This window comes from Meles meles, chromosome 7 (assembly GCF_922984935.1).
Source record: "Meles meles chromosome 7, mMelMel3.1 paternal haplotype, whole genome shotgun sequence".
Taxonomy (NCBI): Eukaryota; Metazoa; Chordata; class Mammalia; order Carnivora; family Mustelidae; genus Meles; species Meles meles.
The window spans coordinates 24,675,015-24,697,895 of record NC_060072.1 but is presented as its reverse complement, the minus strand read 5'-3'; the positions used below and the strand labels follow the sequence as shown (position 1 = coordinate 24,697,895).

Below are 22,881 nucleotides of genomic sequence, written 5' to 3'. Positions count from 1 at the left end.
AGCACCTTGGTGGCTCAGTCGGTTAAGCATCTGACTCTTGATTTCAGCTAAGGTCATGTCACGGTCATAAGATTGAGCCTCTCATGGGGATCTGCGCTCAGTGGGCTTGGGATTCTCTCCCTCTCCCTCTGCCCTTACCCCACTCCACTCCGGCACGCCTCTCTAAAATAAATCTTAGAGAAAAAGTAGAATATGTAAAGAACTACAGCTTAAACTCAGCAACAACAATTTAAAAATGGGGAAAGGACTTGAATAGACACTTCTCCAAACTAGATATACAAATGGCCAATAAGCACATTAAAAGATGTTCAATAAACTACTCACTAGGGAAATGCAAATCAAAACCACAAAGAGATACCTTGTCATATGTATTATAATGATTTTTTTTAAAAAAGGAAAGTAAGTGTTGGCAAGGATGTGAAATTAGAACTCTCATACTTTACTACTGGAAATGTAAAATGGTGCAGTTGCCATGGATCATCATTTAATGATTCCTCAAAAAGGTAAACACAGAATTACTAAATGACTCAACAATTCAACTCCTCAAAGAATTGAAAACAAGGACCCAAACAGATGCTTATACACCCATGTTCATGGCAGCATTATTTGCAATCAACAGATAAATGTTTAAATGAAATATACATTTGAAGAGTATTATTCAGCCATGAAAATAAGTAAAATTCTGATACATGCTACAACATACATGAAACTTGAAAACATCCTTCTAAGTGACTGAAAAAAGCCAGACACCCAAGGACGATTATGGTAAGACTCTATTTACATGAAAGATCTACAATAGGCAAATTCAGACACAAGAAATAGAGGTATACCAGGGGTACCTGGCTGGCTCAGTTGGGAGGGGATGCGACTCTTGATCTCAGGGTTGTGATTCCAAGCCCATGTTGGGCGCAGAGATATACTGAAGTAAATAAATCAAAATAAAACTTAAAAGAAAAATTACAGGCCACCTTGGAGATACCGCTGGTTTGGTTCCAGACCATTGCAATAAAGCAAATACCATAATAAAGTGAGTCAAATGAATTTTTTGGTTTCTCAGTGCATAAAATTATGTTGATACTACACTGCAGTCTCGTTTCAGTATGCAATTATTTCTAAAAAAAAAAAAAAAAAATACATACTTTTGTTTAAAAAAAACACTTTATTGTTAAAAAAATGCTGACCCATCTGAACTTTCAGTGTGTCCTTTTGCTGCTGAAGGGTCTTGCCTTGATGTTGATAGCTGCTGACTGATCAGGCTGATGGCTGCTGAAGGCTGGAGTGGCTGTGGCAATTTCTTAAAATAAGACAATGAAGTCTGCGGAAAGGATGGAAGAGTCTTTTCATGTTGTTATTTGAGAGCAATTTACTCACAGAACTTCTTTCAAAATTGGAGTCATCTTAAACCCTGATACTGTTTTATCAACTAAGTTTATTTATGTGATGTCTAAATCCTTTGCTATCATTTCAACAATCTTCATACCATCTTCACCAAGAGTAGATTCCACCTCAAGAGACCACTTTGCTCATCCGTAAGAGGCAACTTCTTGATCATTAAAGTTTTACCATGAAATTGCAGCAATTCAGTCACATCTTCCAGCCCCACTTAAAATTCTAGTTCTAGTTCTCTTGCTATACATCACATCTGCAATTACTTCTTCTGCTGAAGTCTTGGAATCAGCTTCTTCCAAACTCCTGTTAATGTTGATATTTTGACCTCTTCCCATGAAACCTCCATGTTCTTAATGGCACCTAGAATGGTGAATCCTTTCTAGAAGGTTTTCATTTTACTTTGCCCAGATCCATCAGAGGAATCATTACTATGGCAGCTATAGCTTTACAAGATGTATTTCTTAAAGAGTAAGACTTTAAAGTCAAAACTTATCCTTGATCTATGGGCTCCAGAGCAGATGTTGTGTTAGCAGGCATGAAAACAAGATTAATTTTGGCTGTCCATCTCCATTAGTGCTCCTGGATGATCAGGTGCATTGTCAGTGACCAATAATATTTTGCAAACCTTTTTCCCTGAACAGTAGGCTTAAAATATTCAGTAAATCATGCTATAGAGGTTTGCTGTCATCCAGGCTTTGTTGTTTCATCGACAGAGCACAGAGAGAGTAGATAAGCATAATTCTTAAGGGTTTTCAGTATGGTCAATGAGCACTGGCTTCAACTTACAGTCATCAGCTGCATTAGTCTCTGATAAGTCAGTCTATTTTTTTTTTAAGATTTATTTCATAGAGAGCGGGGTAGGGGAGGGAGAGAGGGAGAGAAGTAGACTCTACACCAAGTGTGGAGCCCAATGCAGGGCTTGATCCCACAACCCTGAGATCATGATCTGAACCAAAAATCAAGAGTCAGATGCTCAACCTACCGAACCATCTGGGCATCCCATTCAATCTTTTGAAACTTTGAAGCCAGGAACTGACTTCTCCTTTCCAGCTATGAGAGACCCTGACGGTATCTTCTTTCAAGAGAAAGCCATGTTGCCTACATTGAAAATCTGTTTAAGGTAGCCACTTTCATTAATTATCTTAGCTAGATCTTCTGGATAACTTGCTGTTTCATCTTGCTCTTTTATGTTATGCAGACATCTTCTTTCCTTTAACCTCAGGAACCAACCTCTCTTAGCTTCAAACTTTTCTTCTGCACCTTCTTCACCCCTGTAAGCCTTCACAGAACTGGAGAGAGAGAGGGCTTTGCTCTGGATTAGGTTTTGGCTTAAGGGCGTTTATAGCTGATTTGCCCTACCCACACCCATAAAACTCACTCCGTATCAGCAGTAAGGCTGTTTCAGTTTATCATTTATGTATTCACTGAAGTAGCTCTTTCAATTTCCTTCAGGAACTGTTCTTTTGCATTCACAGCATGGCTAACTGGAGCAAGAGGCCTAACTTTCAGTCTATGTTGGCTTTTGACATGCCTTAAAACTGACTAAGCTTAAATTATTTCTAGCTTTAATTTAAACACAGAAGTATGTGACTCTACCTTTCACTTGAACAATTATAGGCCACTTTAACTTTAGGGTTATTAATTGGCCTAATTTTAGTATTACATCTCAGGGAATAGAGAGGCCTGAGGAGAAGGAGAGAGATGGGGGAATAGCCTGTTGGTATAACAGTCAGAACACACACAACATTTATCAATTAAGCTCACTGTCTTGCATGGGTACAATCTGTGGCACCCCTAAAACAATTACACTGGTAATGTAAAGGATCATTAATCACAAACCACCATAATAAATATAATAATAATAGAATCTTAAGTACTGTGAGGACTGCCAAAATGTGACACAGAGACACAAAGTGAGCAAATGCAGTTGGAAAAATGGTGCTGGCAGGGTTGCCACAAACCTTCAATTTATTAAAAAATGCAGTATCTGCAAAGCACAATAAAGTGTGGCACAATAAAATGAATTATGCCTACACATTAGAGGTTACCAGGGGCTGCGGGGAGGGGGAAATGAGGGAGGATTTCTTAATGGGTATAGCGTTTGTCTGGAGATGAAAAATTCTGGACAAAGATAATGGTAATTGCTATCCAAAACTCTAATGCCACTAAACTGAATACTTACAATGGGTAAAAATAGCAAATTAAAACAAAACAAAACCATAAAAACAGAAGCATACAAAAAACAACTTCATGAATTTTCCTGGATCCAAAAGATAGATTATAATAACATGTTAACAAGTAGTATTCCAAGTGTAATAAAGCATCAGATAGAATGGAGCCACTCCTATACACCTAGAGTGACATATTCAATGTATGTTAACAACAACATCTGGAAGGAAAACAAAAAAGGTATCCTCTCTTACCTTTCAAACCATGTCAGTTTAAGATGAATCATAAGTGTTCAAGGTTCAAAATTTCTGAGATTCAATTTTCTTCACTGCAAAGTTTTCAGGATCTGAATGGTGGTGCTCAAGTATCAAAAAAAAAAAATCAAATTCCTTAATAAAATGAAGAACCATCCCTAGGACTTCCTAGGAAGAAGAATTTTATATAACTACTGGATGTATTTCTTCACCTTTTATATGTAAGAATATCAAACTTATGGATAACTGTAGAAATTTGTAAAGTATCATTTATATAACCTATGAAATGAAAAATCTCACAGCTTTGTAATTGAGTACTATCCTATAAATTTACAGTAAAGATTACTAAATGAATGGCCAGCACAAATATAAATTAAATATCAAAACTGGCACAGTGAGACTTCATGATCTTAAAAATGAAACCACAAGGGCACCTGGGTGGCTCAGTGGGTTAATCCACTGCCTTCTGCTCAGGTCATGATCTTAGGGTCCGGGATCGAGCCCCACATCGGGTTCTCCACTCAGCAGGGAGCCTGCTTACCCCTCTCTCTCTGCCTGCCTCTCTGTCTACTTGTGATCTCTCTCTCTCTCTCAAATAAAATCTTAAAAAAAAAAAAAAAGAAACCATAAAGGAAAATGATCCCATTCTGCATAGCTTTCTTCCCCCAGAAAGAACTGTGACTCAACAAAACCACATTTTAACAACATGAAGATCTTGTTATAAATTTCAAAACAAAATGGAGGAATTTCCACATAATATTTATAACCTTCAAAGTACAATATTAATACATGTCTGTCAGTTAGAAATAACAGCAGTTTGTTAGGCTACAGGGTTTAACATAAAACCAATTTACAAATGTGAAAAGCAGTAGTGGTCTAATATTCACCATTACACATGAATCTGTTTCTTCCAGAAAATTTTTTTAAAAATTAAAATTTCTGTATCATGAAATATTAAAATAACACCCAAACATGCCACAATCACTATTCACAAATAAAGTTAAAATGAAATATACAAAAGTTCACTTAATACTGTTAAATAGCAATAAACTACAAGATTTCCTGAACAGAAATGGTAGGACCCCTGAATGTTTTACAGTGAATATCAGGAAAAAGAAATTAAGTTATGATTATTTTCATGATATTTAAGCCAAAAATTTACATGACCATTTCAAAATATACCAATTAAGATTTGTAGTTTGTAAGATGCACTAACTAATGTCCTTAAAATTAACACAAACGCTTAAAACACTTACCAACACCAAGGTGTGTTAATGATGTTCAAAGAGATGCATAATTGAAACTGTAATATTTACTATCTCTGATAAACACATTAAAACCTACAATGCTTTAAAACAATCCTCTAAGTTCTCATTTCTTTCATCTGTATTTATCATGGCTCATTTCAAAGACATATTACAGCTTTTAGCTGATTCCAAGTGAATGTTATTAAAACATACAAATAGACACAGAGCACCCTCCCAAAGGAAATAAATGGATCCCCCAAAAAGTATCATCCCTTCTAATAAAAGAATCGTATTTAAGATGAAAACAAGACCTCACATATTTCACTGGACTTGTATGGTTTAGTTTTAACTAAATTAAAGCACAATGTAAAATAGGTAAGTGTATTAGTATACACATATCCAATAATATGCAGTAAATATATCTAAACTGAGGATAGGTAAAAATAAATAATTTTGGTGCTTTAATTTACTGGTATCTAATGTGAGATCCCCCAGAAAGTCAGGTATTCACTTGTTTGAATCAACTTCTGCATCACATGCTTTCCTAAACATAATGTGCTCATCAATTTCTTAGCTACTCTACTTGCGGATGTTCAGTAAAAAATTATATAGCATGAACTTAGAGTGTTCAAGATGGCTCACTTATTTTACTGTTAAGCAAAGCTAAATTTACATTCCAGGAAACACTGCAGTTTAATTTTAAAAACAACAAGAAATGCAGCAGTAAAACAATTCGTGAGGAGAAACAGATGCATTCACATCTAATAAAGCCACTGCAACTTCTTCAGGCATTTAACTGTTGTGTTAAATAAACAGACAGTAGTTATTTAGCAGCAATGATTCCGCAATAAATAATGCACTGTGTTTCTCAGTCCTGCACAAAAATTGCAGCTACAGTTACATCAACAGCTGTAACCTACTGGCTCTAATGGCAGAGAAGACCTTAAAACCAACTGTACAAAAAAATTGTCACACTGTGACAACAAATATAAAAACAATCTGTAGGTCTGAAATAAAAAGACTCCACTGTGAAGAGGACAGTGTAGACAAACGGAGATTCCAAGTCCACCAAAAGAAATAATTGCCTTCAGATCTGAGTCCTTGATTGATTAGAAAGGCTGGGGGCTGGGCTTGAAATCATTTTATCAGACTTAAAAGAGCATGCTCTGTCTTCTGTTCTTCCCATGTCCTAAAATATAAAGTCATTTTATGAGGCAGTTCAAGGTTCAGTTTTATCCCACATACAGTATTTGGTGATTCTAGGAAGCTAATGTTCCCACCAGCAAAACTAAGGTTCCACGAAAAGAGTGATCAGCACTGTCTTAAATGACCCTTTTGTTGATGGGGTCAGTCTACAGCTTCTATGCTTCGAAGTGATGAACCTGAAGACTAGGGAAGCACAAGATGTGTCTTCTGCCTCAGGTACCAGGGATGGCGTGTGAAGTGATCAAGCCAGGCCACTTGTAAAAGGTCTTTGTGCCATCTGCAGCTTTCAGGATCCCTGACTTGACTGAGTCAGATTTCTCTCTGAAGAATTACTGAGCTGCCCACATCATACAGAAAAGTGAGTATGTGCAATGCTAAACATACAGTTGTGGAATGCACTGTACATTAGTTTTTACATCAATAATTTTACTGATCAATTTATAAACCAAAAACTTGGCTCCACGCAAAATTTTATGATCGACACGTGAAATGGTTTATGACAAACACACCTGTCTCTGGATAAGAAGAATTTCGAAAACCCGGGTCCTTTTGCAACTGAATCTCTTTCAAACTGAATATTGATACACCTAAAATGCATAGACAAAAACTATCAGGTGAAGGTCTAACATTATTAAAACAAATATAACCCAACTACACAAAGAATGTTTAAAAATGTACACTGATTCAACATGAAACATTTATTATACATTTACAAGGTTATGGCACTCCTGAACTATTTTCCCCTTTGTGCCAATGTTTTGAGAAGAAAACCAAACAAAATAATCTCTCCTCAGAACCTTTTCCCTCCAACTCTGTAGGTCTGAAATAAAAAGACCTGTCAATAATGCTTCTAATATGTTTCTTCTCAAATATGTAGACACAGAGAATATACGCTGTCTCTTTATAGGACTTACTGGGGTTGGGAGACCTAATCAAAAGGTATTTCTTGATTTCTACTCTCTCTGTCCTTTATCTGTCTCCCTATAATGGCATGAAGGTATCAGGCCTCAACGTAATGACAGACTTTCAGAAAAAAACAATAGGAGGGTTCCATACAACCATAACTGCCTACCTCAAACTATGAAACTTGGTACTAAGTAATGAAATGTAAATACCATCTTAAAAAACACTTGTAATTCATCTTTCTCATTTCCATCTCTGCCAGAGAGGTAATCTTTCATTAAAAAATATCCATATAATTTCTAAGTGAGAAACCTTAAGGATTCTTGATTCCAATTAGCAAAACTCAATGAATCAATATTCTTTAGTTATAAATCAGAATGGGAAGTTAATGAAAGCTTTTGGAATCTCACTTCCTAAATATCCTAACTCCCCATTTACTTTACTCGGTTTTAAAGTAAAATCTTGGAGTAATCTTTGAAAAGGAGGTTATGAGTAAAATGAAGCAGTTAACTCAGGCATGAGAAATCAGCTCTTTTAGTGACTGACAATATACTCACCACTGTCATGAGGATAGTAAAGTCAGAGTGACCATAGCAAAGAAAAATCATCTTTATATCTTCAAAAGAAAATCTACTTTCATAAGAAAACAATTTTATGTTTCGGTATTACTCTTTGCCTGAAACCATTTTTAGAAACTGAATCAAAGCAATCCAGAATGGGCCTAATGAAAATGTCTATCATCAGATAGCATTTTCCAATTTAAGTCCAGTAAGATTAATAACCCATGCCTAAATACTAATGATTTCTTACAGAGTAGTGGCAATGTGCTCAGTGTTAAAAGAAACAAATTAAGGGGGTGCCTGGGTGGCTCAGTCGGTTGGGTGTCTGACTCTTGCTTTCAGTTCGGGTCAAGTTCTCATGGGTTGTGGGGTCAAGCCCCACTCCAGCCCTAAGTTGGGCTTCAAGGTCAACGGGCAGTCCTTCAAGACTCCCTCTCCCCCTCCCCCTTACTCTCAGGGGTGCGTTCTCACTCACTCACTCTCTCCAAATTAAGTAAATCTTAAAAAAAAAAAAAGAAAGAAAGAAAGAAACAAACAAACAAATGAAAACATATGCAAATAAGACACTTCCCTTCAAGGAATTCTGATCTGTTTACAAAAAGACTAAAATTTTATGCTTAAAAACCAACAACAATCTCTTCCACCCCTAATTCACCACAGTCTCCAACACTGAACAAATGAAAATGAGGGGGGTCAAGGGGACTTTAGAATTTCTCTTACTTTCAGGTAAAGTATGTATTCTTGGTCCCAGACTTCGAAAGTATACATGTTTCATGGCCTCTTCTGCTGAAACCCTTTTCTTAGATTCGTACTGTGAAAAAGCAAAGAACTGCTTCATTAATGTTTTCTCTACACATATGAGGGGAGGCAGATTAGCATTTAGAACTACAATGACTGCTTTTTCAGAATCAATTTGGAGTACACCAGACACACACTAATGTGAGTTGTTACTGAGATTATGTAGTAAAGACTGTATCTCAGTTCCAAATTTCCAAGATGAAGTCAGATCTTTACTAAAAATTTAGATTACCTGTATTTTCTGAAGTGATAAAAAAATTAAAGTATCTCACCTTTGGTGTCCCTTTTCCTCATGAACACCAAAGGATCATTGGAAATATATCCAATACTTTTATGACATATTATTAAATTACCTATTGGATACCCATGTCCCTTTTTTCTTTGATGAGATAATCTAGATTTGTTTAAGGTGCCCATGCTTCCAAATCCAGCAGATCAATCATGAATCATGACTGTTTTAAATTTAGGCTAACTATAATAATCTTGCTCCCCAATTCCCAGTCTCTCTTTTAATTAAAGTTCTGGCCAATGAGACTTAGGAAGAAGCTTTGCAGGGGTCCTGGAAAAGCCTTTGCTTTCCAGATACAAATGGACTATTATGGCTGACACCCTTATCCTCTCTTCTTACTGCTTTGAATAGAAGATATGAATGGTATTTGTAGGTCCAGCAGCCTATAAGACTGTAAGTATAAAGAAAAGAAAAAGAACATAAGATAATATGAATTGCAGAGAACATGGTCTTGACATAGTTGATCAATACCAGGAGGGGACTACCTCAGACTGTTCTAGGTCATAATGACCCATACACATTAAGAGAAGCCATCATTTATTATTGTTATAATTTTACTTAAGCATATGCCTTAAGCATGCCAGATACTACCATAAATAATCTTATTTAATGGTCAGGACAAATACTTATTATTGACCCCATTCTATGGATGCAGAGAAACTGAGGCTTAGTGATTACAAAGATGTAACTTACCTGAAGAAACTTTGTTATTAACTCGATTCCCTCAGAGTCTAATCTAGAAACAACAAAAAACAAGTGGCAATTTACTCTTTTATCTTAGCCAATAGTTACTTTTCAAATAAAACTATTTTCCAAGGTTTTAATCTGCTAACTTCAAGTGCTCTGAAACAGCCACTCTTACTACTTTCAAATAGGCTCAAATCTGTTTTATCCTTAGAAGACTTATCTTGCCAGGGCGCCTGGGTGGCTCAGTGGGTTAAAGCCTCTGCCTTCAGCTCGGGTCATGATCCCAGGGTCCTGGGATCGAGCCCCGCATCGGGCTCTCTGCTCAGCAGGGAGCCTGCCTCCCCCTCTCTGCCTGCCTCTCTGCCTACTTGTGATCTCTGCCTGTCAAATAAATAAATAAAATCTTAAAAAAAAAAAAAAAAGACTTATCTTGCCATTTGTTTCTTAAAAACTAGGATTCAACTCAAATTTTCAATAATGAAGAACAAATTATATAATTAAAATAATTTTTTAAAAATCACCATCTGTCTCAAAATAACCCCTTAAGTGTATCATTTTCATAGTGTTCCACTACAGGCAAGATACAAAAGCATCATTTTCTTACTGTATAGGTGAAAACAAAGAGACAAGTGACTCCAAATGTATCACTGTGGTTCACAATAAACACAGATGACTCATTCAGTACATTTTTATAGGGTAGTCTACTGAGAACTGGGTACTAGAACCTATAAAGTTCAATTTAAATATGCCACAATGACATCATAAAACTTAATTAAAAATTAGGGCTACAAAATCAATGAGGTAGTCAATAAAGATAAATAATTATAGTGATGAAATCCATTTAATAAGAAGTAGAGGGCTTAGGGACTATTTTAAAGGGATAACCTCTTGATCAGAAATCACAGGTTCTATTTTGCATGCCTTTCACTGGAAAAAAAGCACAATTATGAATAAAGAAATACTTCCCAAGTGCTCTTAGTGGGTACTGTGGATGCTGTGGCCTAGACATTCTCCAGACTCTTCTAATTCTTTGTAGTTTGCCATCTGACAAATATCCAGAGCTCCTTGGACATAGACAAACTAGGGGCTAAGGTCATGGAGAATCTGCTTTAAAGAACAGCTTCAACTTTCTGCACTGGACACTATAATAGCAAGCATCATATAAATGACAAAAATAGGAAAAATAGCTACTTAGAAGGAAGAGTTACACACAAAAAGCCCTACACATAGTGTTATTCTTCCTAAGAAAGTCTACTTAGAATGTTGTTAGTTGCTATAGTAACAATAAGAACATCAATTCACATAAATACTTGAAAAATATTTTTGGTATCAGAACAGTTTTTTCTACTCTCTAGCTTGAGGATAAATGGAACTACAGCCAAGTGTGTTACATCATGAGCAATGTGAATGGCTTCTGATTAAAACAGAGATTGATCTTATTTGGTTTGTATGACCTTATTTGGGTGTACTCTATTTTTTTTAAGGGATCATGAAAAAATACAGTCAAAGGGGTTAGTTATTCTTTGTTACTTATTGAAAATATAATAATTCTACCTATAAGTAGAAATGTTCTGACTGAAATTTTAGTGGGGGTTTTAAATGGATCTGGGGGTAGATGTGAGAAACGTTAATGAACTGGCCAACATTAAGGATATGAGGGGTCAGAGAGTTTACATCCCTCAAATACAAATCATGTCATTAACACTGGCCAAATACTGATGTGTTATCTTGGGTCAGAGTTAAGATTTCACTTCTAACACTTAGGTAAGAAAATACAGAATAATTATGTAGGAAGCAAAACAAAAATTTCATCATGGTCTTCGTGGTATTGAATACGGCATTAACCAATGTCGTCTTTCTGACAAAGTGAACAATCTACATAAACTCTAGAATTCTAATATGGATGTTCTACGTTCATTTTATTTATAGCTCAATTCTGTGAGTTATGTACCCTGGTCTCTGAATTATAAAATTAATCTGACAAAAGGAAGAAATTCATTTAAATTAGATCCTAAAATATTTAAGAACTCTCTATGTGTATTATATATTTTTCCCTGAATCCTACTGTGGCTAATGCTTCAAGAAACTGGAAAGAATCATGCGGGTCTTCCCCCTTTAACTTAAAGAAAAAGAAAAAAATACCTGGGTGCATGGTTAATTAGAGGCTGTGGTTTGTATTTTGGAAAGTTGTAGTTCTTGAACTCATCATTTGAAGAAACACCTGGCCAAGTTTCCTGAGATGGTGTTCCTGAATTTAAAAAAAAAAAAAATTCTATTTGTAAATATATAAAAATGTATATATACTCAAATATATAAAGTATCTTAAAGAACAATTTACATTTAGTAGCTGATTTGACTATTTCAACTGAAAGCAAAATGACAGAGATAGTAAACACATATTGACTTTTTTGGGGACTATGCAATGATGCCATAAAAATGATGATGTCTAATTGATACCTAACCTAGAAATACTTCCTAACAATAAGCTAAAGATCAATTTTATAGTATTTCTCTTCTCTGTTCTTGCATACAATTTTTAATGCAAAGGCAGAACTTAGTAAATGAAAAGGAGAAGTTACACAGAAGCCTCTATAATTATGCTGATTATAATTCTTTTCTTCGTAATCAGGTTTGTTTTTTTTTAAAGATTTTATTTTTAAGTAGTCTCTACACCCACCACGGGGCTCGAACTCACAACCCAGAGATTAAGAGTCCCATGCTCCACTAACAGAGACAGCCAGGTGCCCCAACTAATTCTTGTGACAGCTATCCTAGTCTCAGTACCAAATTAAAAAAAATTTTTTTTTAAATATACAGTCTTATCTAGCTAGTCACAAATGCGGGAAACAAATTACTGGGAAAATAGTTCTATTACCTAGCAGTCGGAAAATCAAGTGCAATTCATCTTCCACCGTTGAGCCTGGAAACAGAGGTCTTCCAGAAGCCATTTCAAAGAAAATGCAACCAACACCCCTTTAAGAGATATCATTAAAAAAAATAATCCATTTACATATTATGAAGAAAATTATCTTCCTTAAGATTGCTTCTGGAGAAGGATAATTTTGTATTAGCCAGCTAGAAAACCTGCTACAGAGGGATTTTTTTCAGCTTGAACTAAGCTAATTTGTTAATATATAGCCTATTTGTCTCAACTTCTATATTGCTTTATTCATTCCTCCATTTCCCCTCCTCTGTCCTGCCTTAAAATGTCCAGCTCTCCTCTGCATGACCCTTGAAAAAAACATCACTAATAGTGATTTAATGCCTATTATGTCTTAGATAGTAGGTAGCAGGGACAGGGAGAATCATATGATTCAAGATACCTCTATACAGGAGCAGAGATAGAACATTCAAGTGGCAGGATGATTGAGTATGTACGTGTATGACAGAAGGGGGAAAAAAATGGATGGGGATTCAGCGGATGAACATTATCTTCAAGAATCCATGTCAATACCTTTAATACACAGTCCCTTCTGTTAAAGGACTAATCTAACCACTGTATGTAAAATTTTACATATTAAGATGGTATACAAAAAGTTACGATGATGGAGCCACTATGTAAAACAGTATGGCTGTCCCTCGAAATAATTTAAAATAGAATTACTATATGATCCAGCAATTCTACTCCTAATACCCAAAAGACCTGAAAAGCCTCAAAGACATATTTGTCACTCATGTTCATAGCAGCATTACTCGTAATAGCCAAAAGGTAGAAAGAGCCCGTATGTCCACCGACAAATGGATAAACAAAATGTAGCATTCATATATCATGATTATTCAGTCTTAAAGTCAAATATCTCTACAACATGGATGAAACTTGGAGACAATTACGTTATGTGAAATAAACTAGTCACAAAAGGACAAATGCTGTATCACTTTTCTCCTGAGGTGCTTAGAAATGTCAAATTCACAGAGACAGAAAGTAGAATGGTGGTTGCCCGTGGCTGGAGGGAGGAGGAAATGGGGAGTTGTCTAATGGGTATGGAGTCTCAGTTTCGCAAGATGAAAAAATTTCTGGAGTGTAAGGTTGCACAACAATGTGAATGTACTTAATGCCAAAGAACTGTACAACTAAAATGGGTTAAGATGGTAAATTTCATGTTATGTATATTTTACCACAATTTAAAAAATAAGTTTAAGATGTTATATAAAATTATATATAATTGTTCAATGTAAGACAACAGAAGGAAGCATATGACTTATCATTGCATTAGTCAATAAATGCAACCACATTTCAGAGCAAGGGATTTGTCGTTGGATGCTAGGTCGTATTCAGGAAGGATTTATGAAAAGTTGCGTTTTTAAGGTTCCCAGGCACAGAGATGCAGAGCAGGCATTCCGGGTGGGTGGACTGGTGTGAATGTAAGTGCAAAGGTGGGAAATCCCAGGTTATTTCTGAGGGAATACTCATATAGACGAACAGTCTAATGTAAGTTGAAAAAGATAGTTTAGAGACGTCTTATGGAGATCATTAAGTATCCGATCAACAAATTATACCTTACTCTATAGGTAACAAATGGGGAGGCAGCAAAGGTATTTGAGTAAAGAAATGTCATGATCAGAGTGGGATATGAGGAAGATAGCCACAATATTTTATTATTCTTAGACCCATTTAAGGCCAAGTGGATTTTTATGAATATTAAATGGTAAGAATAGTTTTATTTTAAACTACAATTTTCTAAACATTCTTCTAAATGCTTTGTATGTATTAGCTCATTTGGTCTTAACATTATCCACAGAACAGCCTTTTAAAGTAGTTATTGTTATTATTCCCATTTCCTTAAATGAGGAAACTGAGGCAAGTCCAGTAATTTGAGTAAGATTATTATATAGTTGTAAGTGGTAGAATTGGTAAACCTAGGTAATCTTACTCATGTGTCAAAACTTTTAATTATTGCTTATATTGTCACTCTTTAAAGTATTATCTCCTTAAAAGTCAAATATCCATTAGCATGCCCTATGTTAATGGCTACATTGTTTCAAATGGCAATAACATCTGCATGTATTTACCACATGTCAATCTGTGTTGAGTACTCTGAGGAACCGAGAAGCACATCAGGTGGCCGGTACCACAGTGTGACGACTTCATTGGAGTAGGTCTTTGTGGGAACTGACTTGGCTCTGGCTAGCCCTTCATAGGGAAAAGAAAATAATTTTAAAATGTCTGTAATAGACTTCCCAACCCATATCTTTATCATGACTTCAGTCAAAAGGATGTTTGAGACAGCTACTGTCTAGTTTCCTAAACTTTAAAAAAATCAATTTTATGAATTTTTTCCGAATGTGCATGGTTTTGTGTAAGCAAATCCTTATGTAATTAAATAATAACAATTCCACAATCAGAGACTTTTTATTTTTATGCATGTGGCTGTACCTGATATAGTGCCTGGGTTAATCTAAACTTAAGATACTTGCCTTCTATGAATCATGGTGCCAAAATTATTTCCAAGTGGAACTTAAATTAATGCCAAATAGGCCAAAGAGACAGAGATAAAGAGTTTTACTTCTCATACCTACAGGCTTCTGTTACCTTTTTTTTAACCTGATTCCAACTTTCACTTGTTATACCAATTTTAGTTTTCTTAGACTAAATTACACTGCTATTGTGTACTTTAAGTTATAGTAAAAGGATAATTTTAAATAAAACAGACCACACTGCCTTTGGCTAACTGATAAAAACCATATGCCATTCCTTTGCCAATTTCAAATGGAATACACTGATTATCCAGAAATAAAGGCAAGAGTTACAATCTCATCTCTTGAGCCACTGGCATGAGAGTTGTTTTTACTATCTTTAAGCCTCCAAATTCTGATCACCTGAAGAAGTAACTATGAACGATACCTGAATATAAATTTATTCTAACATATAGTTTATTTCAAATAATAAGAATAATTCATTTTTAGGCTGTGATTTGTTACGTATAACTTAATATTTTATTAAAATATTAAATGTGAAAAATGTCATTAAAGAATAATTTATTACTTTATTAAACTGGATAAAGGCACTCAAAACCAGAAATTTAAATAGTTAGGCAGCACTCATACTATTTTTGTTTAGTATAACAGCTAAAGGTTGTTAACTGGAACAACGCTGACACTATCTTATTTAATTACAAGTCTTACTCTACCAACCCAACTTGATAAAATAAGTTCAACAAATTATTTTCCTACCAACTTTGGTAGCAAGATGTGGACAGCTTTCTAATATCTCTTCCTGATATTAACAGTGGGTTATGCGGGAACAGAAGACAAGGCCACAAGTTTGCTTATTCTATAACAAATAAGCATAGCATCAAAGCAACTACAAGTTACAGTTTCCACAGTACCTTACTCTCTTGCTCCTGAGAGATTCTGAACTAGGGTGCTTGTCAAACAGATTCCTGGTTCACAATTAGAATTTCAGTATTGATATGAAAATGAAATAATCTCTTCCAAACCAAATTAATTGTGATACAGTATATTTAGAGACGCATTTTTTATTACTAATGAAAATGTCTGCCTATATTAGTACTTCCCTAGATCTGAATTTCATCAATCACAGGAAAAAGGATAAAATTTTCATAGAGATCAAGAACAATTTACAATAAAATACTCAAAGTTATATTACCCTCCATTACTTGCAGTCCTTAAGTATATTTACTATGTAACCAATAAAAAATAAATAACTAAAAGCAGAGTTGAAACTTGATTGTACTATCTCACGGAATAATCAGAATTTCTTGGTGGCCTGTGAAAGATAAAATTTGCCTGGCTTGCTTTGTTAGAAGCAAAATTTAAAGCACTCATAGCATGCCCTTCAAAAAGTAAATTTTTGCATTTCTAATAGGCAAACAGGGTTTCTCTATCACTGCTATTCATTTTAGGATTAAGGAATAAGGGACAGTAGTAAATGCAGCTCAGCAAACAAAACAAAACAAAACAAAACCACAGAACGAAATAAAATAAAAATTACAAGGAAAGTAACAACATCAACTGTGCTCGAAAGACTATATAATATACATGAACATATGCAAATATGCAACTTTATAGCATACTTTCAAACAAACAGTAAAGTTAAATGAGTAAAAGTTAGGAAATTTCCTGAACAAATTCACCATTTAGTGAATTTTTAATGTTATTAACCAAGCAATACTTGAAACACTTCTATTTTCAAATGTAATGCAATATTCCATAAGTAAAACTACTATTATCACTTACAAAAAAGGATTAAGTGCTAATTGTGAAAACTGCACTGGCTTTTTAAGACCATGTTCTATTACAGTACTGAAACTCTCAAAATGTGGAATATTAAAAAAAACCAAAAAACAAAATTACTATACAGTTTCTTCAGTATAAAAAAAATTTACTTCCTAGAAGCAAAAAGAACATGTAATCTCATTAAAATTGGGTTACCTAAAAAAAACAGATAAACAGTATTAATTAGTTAATAAGCATGTAAATACAAAGTCTTGGTGGCAAGCATATTAAAGAAACAACCTTTCAGTAGTGGCATTTACACTCTTTAGTCTCGGGACCCCTTTTATTAAGATTTAAAATTATTGAGGACCCAAATAGCTTTCATTTAAAATCAATACTTATTATATAGTGACATGAATTTTTATGAAAAAAGGAAAATAAAAATTAGTACAAATGGTCTTATTCATATTTTTGCAGTCTGTTTTAAAAGAAGACTCTTACATTCTCACAACTGCTTTTGCATTCAATCTGTTATGATATGCTGCCTTGACTAAATTATACGAAGAGAAGCAGATCTCACACATATCACACAGGCATGAAGCTGGAAAGAGGAAGAGCATTTAAACAGCCTTTTCTGAAAACTGCATATTCTTCTCTGACACTACACCAGTTTTAATTTCTTAAAGGTTATGTGGCAACTGAAATTATATTAGTAAACTTCTCATACTCTTGTTTCATTAAAATTCATTGGTCTATCCTGCACTTTAAGTGGATCTTTTACCCAAGCATGATTTTATAATATCATGTAAGTACTAGTCATTTGGGAAATATTGATTCCCTATGTTATACAGATATTCCAAATGCTTACAGATTTCTAAACATATCAAAAAAAAAAACCAAACGTATTTGTTAGTATCACCACTGATCTCACTAGTAAACTCTTCAAGTTTGGGGAAAATACTGAGCTCAAAGGGGCAGATTCAAATTTCCACAATTTGATTTTTGCTTAAAAACTCAAACCTTCCTATTGCCAAGAAATACTTTCAGTTCTTTTCCTTGAAGCGACAGGCTCACTTCATTTCCAAGAAAATGTATATCAAATATACCTAAGTCTGAGACCCCACAGTTTGTCCATCGGTCATTTTTGTCAAGTAAAAATAATGTTCCTTTTAAAAAAAAAAAGGTTAGTTCAGTTTGCACTCACACAAGCACTATTCCTTGAGATAACCATAGTATGACCCTGTATAGTAGATGGGTTTTATGTATACTTCTCATTTCATCACATAAAATACTAAAAGGACATGTACTTAAAGATGGAAATTTAATAAACTTAATGGAGTTTTACTGCTTCATTAAATACCATTTTATATGTAACTGACACTTTTTTCCTCCAAGTGTATACAGTGGTGAAGAACACAATGACTACTAAGTACAATTTGGTGCCACTGTCTTAATTTATACCAACGTACCTACCAGTAGCTTTACCCCTTACTGCTTTTGGACCATCACTGCAAATATTAACACAGTGAAAAAGTCAAGCAAACATTTTGTATAATTTTGGTAATATATACATTTGGAGATGCCCTGAAAGGGTGTCAGGATGCTTAGGGGTCTAAAGACCATACTTGGGAACCAGTGCCTTCTGGCATCATGAACATAACTCACCCCCCAAAGTTTTAGCAAACATCTTATTCAGTGGCCTACAGAATTTCCAAACCACATAAAAGCAATCACACAGTGTCAACAGTTGTTCTTATAAATTTAACCACCTGGAACTATTTATAAATATCTCATACATCCATACCAAAATCTGCTAGCTTTAATTCTCCTTTTTCATTAATGAGTAGATTCTGTGGTTTCAAGTCTCGGTGTAATACCTTTCTTCTGTGGCAATATGCCAAACCACGTAGAATTTGGTATAAAAACAGCTACAGAAACAAATGAATAGAAATTAGTCTTACAGTAATAAGATAGACTTTGGTAAGCACGTTATGGTAAACAAAAAGCAACTGGCCTAGAAGAGTCAAAGAAAAAAACCTGCATCCTTAAGTACAAAGCCTTTCCTTATATAGTTGTTCTCCAAATTTTACAATTTATTATCCTCTTTGAAGCATCTATCTATTTTTCTAGTCTGACAATTTCTACGAAAATAGTGAAAATAAAGTGAAATGAAACTTTGCATAATAATAGTCCATTTGTTATAGAAAATGATTTAAAATAAATATATCCTCATAAGCTTATAGGCCTACTAGGGCTTACAATTTATGATATTCTTGCAAACAACTAACCAACATCTCCCCCCACCCCCCACCAAAAAAAACCTGATCTGGGACAGTGTTGTTAAAATAAGGCATTGGAACTGGTGGTTTTATAAAGATTCTGAGGTGTCAAAAAGAATGGTGCTGCATAGCTCTGGCAAATTACGTGCTATAAAAATAACCTAACCAGCTTCTATCACCCACCCTCTGGGTACTTCACTTTCTGCACCTCCTACACAGCCTTCAAATCTGCTATGATTCAGAAAAGGGAATTAGCACTGTAGAGCTCTGAATGACTCTCTGAAAAAAGCAATTCCTATAAAGCTAATGGTAGACTTTTTTTTTGGTAGAAAAAGGGATGTGGAACACAGAAGGTCTTCGATTCTATGGAGTTGACAACAAAGAGCTTCAAGTACAGAGGATTCAAGAACGTATCTCCAGTTTACTTGTAGGTGAAAAACAGAGCATTAAGACATTAATAAGCCAAGGCAGGAAGCTGAACAACAGGCCTGAAGAAATTCTAAGCAGCAGTTTCCACATACTACATATTTGTATGTTTTGAAAACTCTAAAATTACTATTTCTATATATTCCTGTTACTTACTATGTTTGAAAAATATAAGGGCTATTTAAAATGACACACTAAAACATACCTTTACATTGTGCATACTCATGATGTTTCCACAGTCATCCATGTACTGTTTTAGGTCTTTATCCTGAAAAAATACAGTACTTTAACTATGTGATACATACTTCTCAGAAGGCATGGCTGATTTACTCAATACTATTTAATTTTTAAAAGCGTTTTTTCCTTTGAGTAAAGATATTGAATGCACAACACATAATTAAATTATGTGCGACACATAATTAATTAAATATCAATAACTCAACAGCTATGCCCTGGAGCTGTTAACTCAATTTCCTATGTTTTATTATTGTAAAAGTACATACTGAATTTTCGTTAAATGCTTACCAGATACTCAAAGACCAGAGTCAAAGATTTATCTGTATGAACGATGTCATGTAAGGTTACTATATTTGCATGTTTTAGATCCTTTAATAGTGAAACTGCAAAAAAAAAAAAAAAAAGGTCAATTACTCAGTCTGTGGTAGCCATACTATAAAAATCTGAAGTTTAACACATGAACTGAGTTTAAGATTCTCTTAAATGTAAAGTAAAACTTCACCAATGGGATTCTATAGTGTAAATTATACTATCTGTAATATAGTATAAATTTTAATAGAATCATTCTTTTCTTTCATTTTATGGCTTTGGGTTTATTGTCAATACTTCAAACTGTTCCCAATGTTACAATATTATTCTCCATAATATCTTCTTCTGTTCTTTCCTCAAATATTAACTTATTGAGACACACAAGATTAATTTAGATGTGGTTTTAGGATACCATTTTTTTCCTCCAAACTGCTCATGAATTGCTTCAAGCCATTTTCTGGATAATCTAGCTTTAAAAAAAAATGGTGTCCTGGTATTTACGTTCTGTGTATATTAATTTATAGTTTCCTTCCCTTATAGATAATACATAACATTTCCCAATGTCAAATATTTATCCAGGACAATAATTTTTAATGACTTCATAGTATCTCACTATATGATAATAATTAATACTGTTAAATATTTTGACTTTAAATATTAGCTTTTTAAATGTCTAAATATATCTCCCAGTTATCTATCTCTGAGCTCCTTCTACTTACAAAAAAATGAACTCTTGTTATGCAGCTTTGGTTTTAAAACATTCTATATAAACTCTTTTATTCATTTTGCTCACAAAGATCAAATTTTACCTTCTCTTATAGCTGTGCAGGGTGCACCCTCTTCATGTTCCAACCGGATCTCTTTTAATGCCACCAAATTCTCTGTCAATTTACTTCTTCCTTTATATACTGTTGCATATGTACCCTATAAAATATATTTTTGAAAGACACATCAAAATATCCCGAGTCCATCTATAGCATCTACACAATAAAGAGCCCTAACTAAATTCCTAATTTGTAATCATATGTTAAAGTCCATTTTGCAAGGAAAACTCTACAATGTTTTGTCTTGGTTTTCTTATAGCTAAGAGGACTTTCAGTACCATATGCAGAGCTTTCATATTCTTAGAACCCTATGGAGTGCCTCAAGGTATGAAAACCTAGAGAATATCTGATTAACAACTGGATCAGTAGCTTTAGAATCAAAGGTACTTTACCTGCAGTGGTATGTGGACTTTGAGGCAACTAATTGAGCATATTAACTGAAAACTGAAAATGTAACTGACATAATGTTAAATTAGAAAAATTTAATCAGTTCTCAGACTTTTCAGAATTTGCGTACATTCACTCTCTTTTAAAGAACAAATATATTCAAATATATTCTACAGGAGATTTCTTCTATCATTGCCAAGATAGCCCGCAAATTCTCTTAAGCTTCCCTATTAGCTAATTCCATTATCTTCTGCCTGGCCCTTTCTCACCCTGGGAGGAAGACCACTTCGAAATTAGTCAGGACTAGTTAAGTATCAAGTTCAAGAAAACCAAGATCTTCTTGGCCAAAAATTTCCTTAACTTCCAATAAGATGTGTCTTCATCTTTAGAGATAAAATTTTGATTTCTCACAGGTTTGGACTCATTTAATTTTCCATATGACAGCACAGACAACAGGCTACCAGGAGGCTAACAGATAGATGCCTATTTTGTTACCAAGAAAGCACAGTATTTTTTGCTTCAATAAAAGATTACAAACTTAAAAAAAAAATACTCATTTCCTTTCAAATTGATGCCATAATTTCAAGAATTAAAGGTTTTCTTCCTTTTAACATTCTGTGGCCTTTTCTGTTCAAGATATAATCTTTTAGACAACAGTCCTTACATTTTTTTCCCCCTAGGTTGGTAAAAATCTGTGGACTAATTGTGGACTTTGGATAATGAACAAGAGAAAAAAAAGGTGTTTTATATTATTGAAATAAATATTTGCTTACCTCTCCAAGCTTTTCCAATTTGATATAGGTTTCCATTTTTCCAAACCCAATTTCTGACTAAAAGCAAACAATTATAAATTTAGTATTCTTAAAATTTCAATCTGTCTCTTCCTCAATTTTTTTTTAATATTATCCTTTTTCTTTTTAAAAGAGTGCACTTTATTTTTATTATTTCTTTTAAGGTAAGCTCCACACCAAACATGGAGCTTGAACTCATAACCCCAAGATCAAGAGTCACATGATCTACCAACTGAGCCAACCAGGCACCCCTCTCTTCCTCAACTTCTGAAACTTTCCTGATCTAAAGTTCTTGAAATAGAAAAATCTGGTTATAATTAAATTGTTGAACATCTGTCAAGTTTTAAAATACATCCAATGTTGGAACATTCAAAGGTTCTAAAACATCAAAGTTCACAATTAAAACTGCCAAATCATCTTTTTATAAAGATTGGTTAACATTCTGCTACGAAAAAAATGTTTTCATTTAAGGCCCTGAGATTTTAAGATACCAAAGGCATTTTAAGATATTAAAGAATTTTATAAAAGACAACTACATGATTTCCTTTTTAGCAAAACTGCAAAGTAAGTAATTTTCCTACATATTTTCCTTCACTAATCTTTGACTTGTTTCAGGTTTTCTAACCAAAATGCAATGAGAAAGACAAGTGCAAGTCACACTCCATTATGGATCAGGAAACTAACGTAGAAGTAGTTAAGTCTAAATCTGACACCCCTACCCTTTCTCAAAACGTCCTTAATGATCCCAGGGTCCTGGGATCCAGCCCCGCGTTGGGCTCTCTGCTTGGCAGGGAGCCTGCTTCCTCCCCTCTCTCTCTCTGCCTGCCTCTCTCCCTACTTGTGATCTCTGTCAAATAAATAAATAAAATCTTAAAAAAAAAAATAAGTTTGTAAAACCATTGCTTTTAAACCTTGGGCTTGTTTGCCTCATTTCTGTATGAAGTCAATAA

At 34.4% G+C, this 22,881-nt stretch overlaps 1 protein-coding gene across 3 annotated transcripts in view; it reads right to left on the bottom strand.

The window, feature by feature from the left end:
• Positions 1 to 4,507: 4,507 nt before the first annotated feature.
• CDK17 (cyclin dependent kinase 17) overlaps positions 4,508 to 22,881 on the bottom strand; it is a 116,133-nt gene continuing 97,759 nt past the window's right edge. Inside the window, exons 6-17 of one of the 3 annotated variants that reach the window (XM_046010837.1) lie at positions 21,914 to 21,970; positions 20,739 to 20,853; positions 19,909 to 20,003; positions 19,589 to 19,651; positions 18,483 to 18,606; positions 14,513 to 14,633; positions 12,378 to 12,475; positions 11,645 to 11,750; positions 9,509 to 9,551; positions 8,449 to 8,539; positions 6,775 to 6,852; positions 4,508 to 6,602 (exon numbers count right to left, since the gene is read on the bottom strand). In XM_046010837.1, the coding sequence (XP_045866793.1) occupies positions 6,595 to 6,602; positions 6,775 to 6,852; positions 8,449 to 8,539; positions 9,509 to 9,551; positions 11,645 to 11,750; positions 12,378 to 12,475; positions 14,513 to 14,633; positions 18,483 to 18,606; positions 19,589 to 19,651; positions 19,909 to 20,003; positions 20,739 to 20,853; positions 21,914 to 21,970 (999 nt within the window). In that variant the 3' untranslated portion in view covers positions 4,508 to 6,594. Of the gene's footprint in view, positions 6,853 to 8,448; positions 8,540 to 9,508; positions 9,552 to 11,644; positions 11,751 to 12,377; positions 12,476 to 14,512; positions 14,634 to 18,482; positions 18,607 to 19,588; positions 19,652 to 19,908; positions 20,004 to 20,738; positions 20,854 to 21,913; positions 21,971 to 22,881 lie in introns of all 3 variants that reach the window. The other 2 variants (XM_046010835.1, XM_046010836.1) reach the window with 2 other exon arrangements.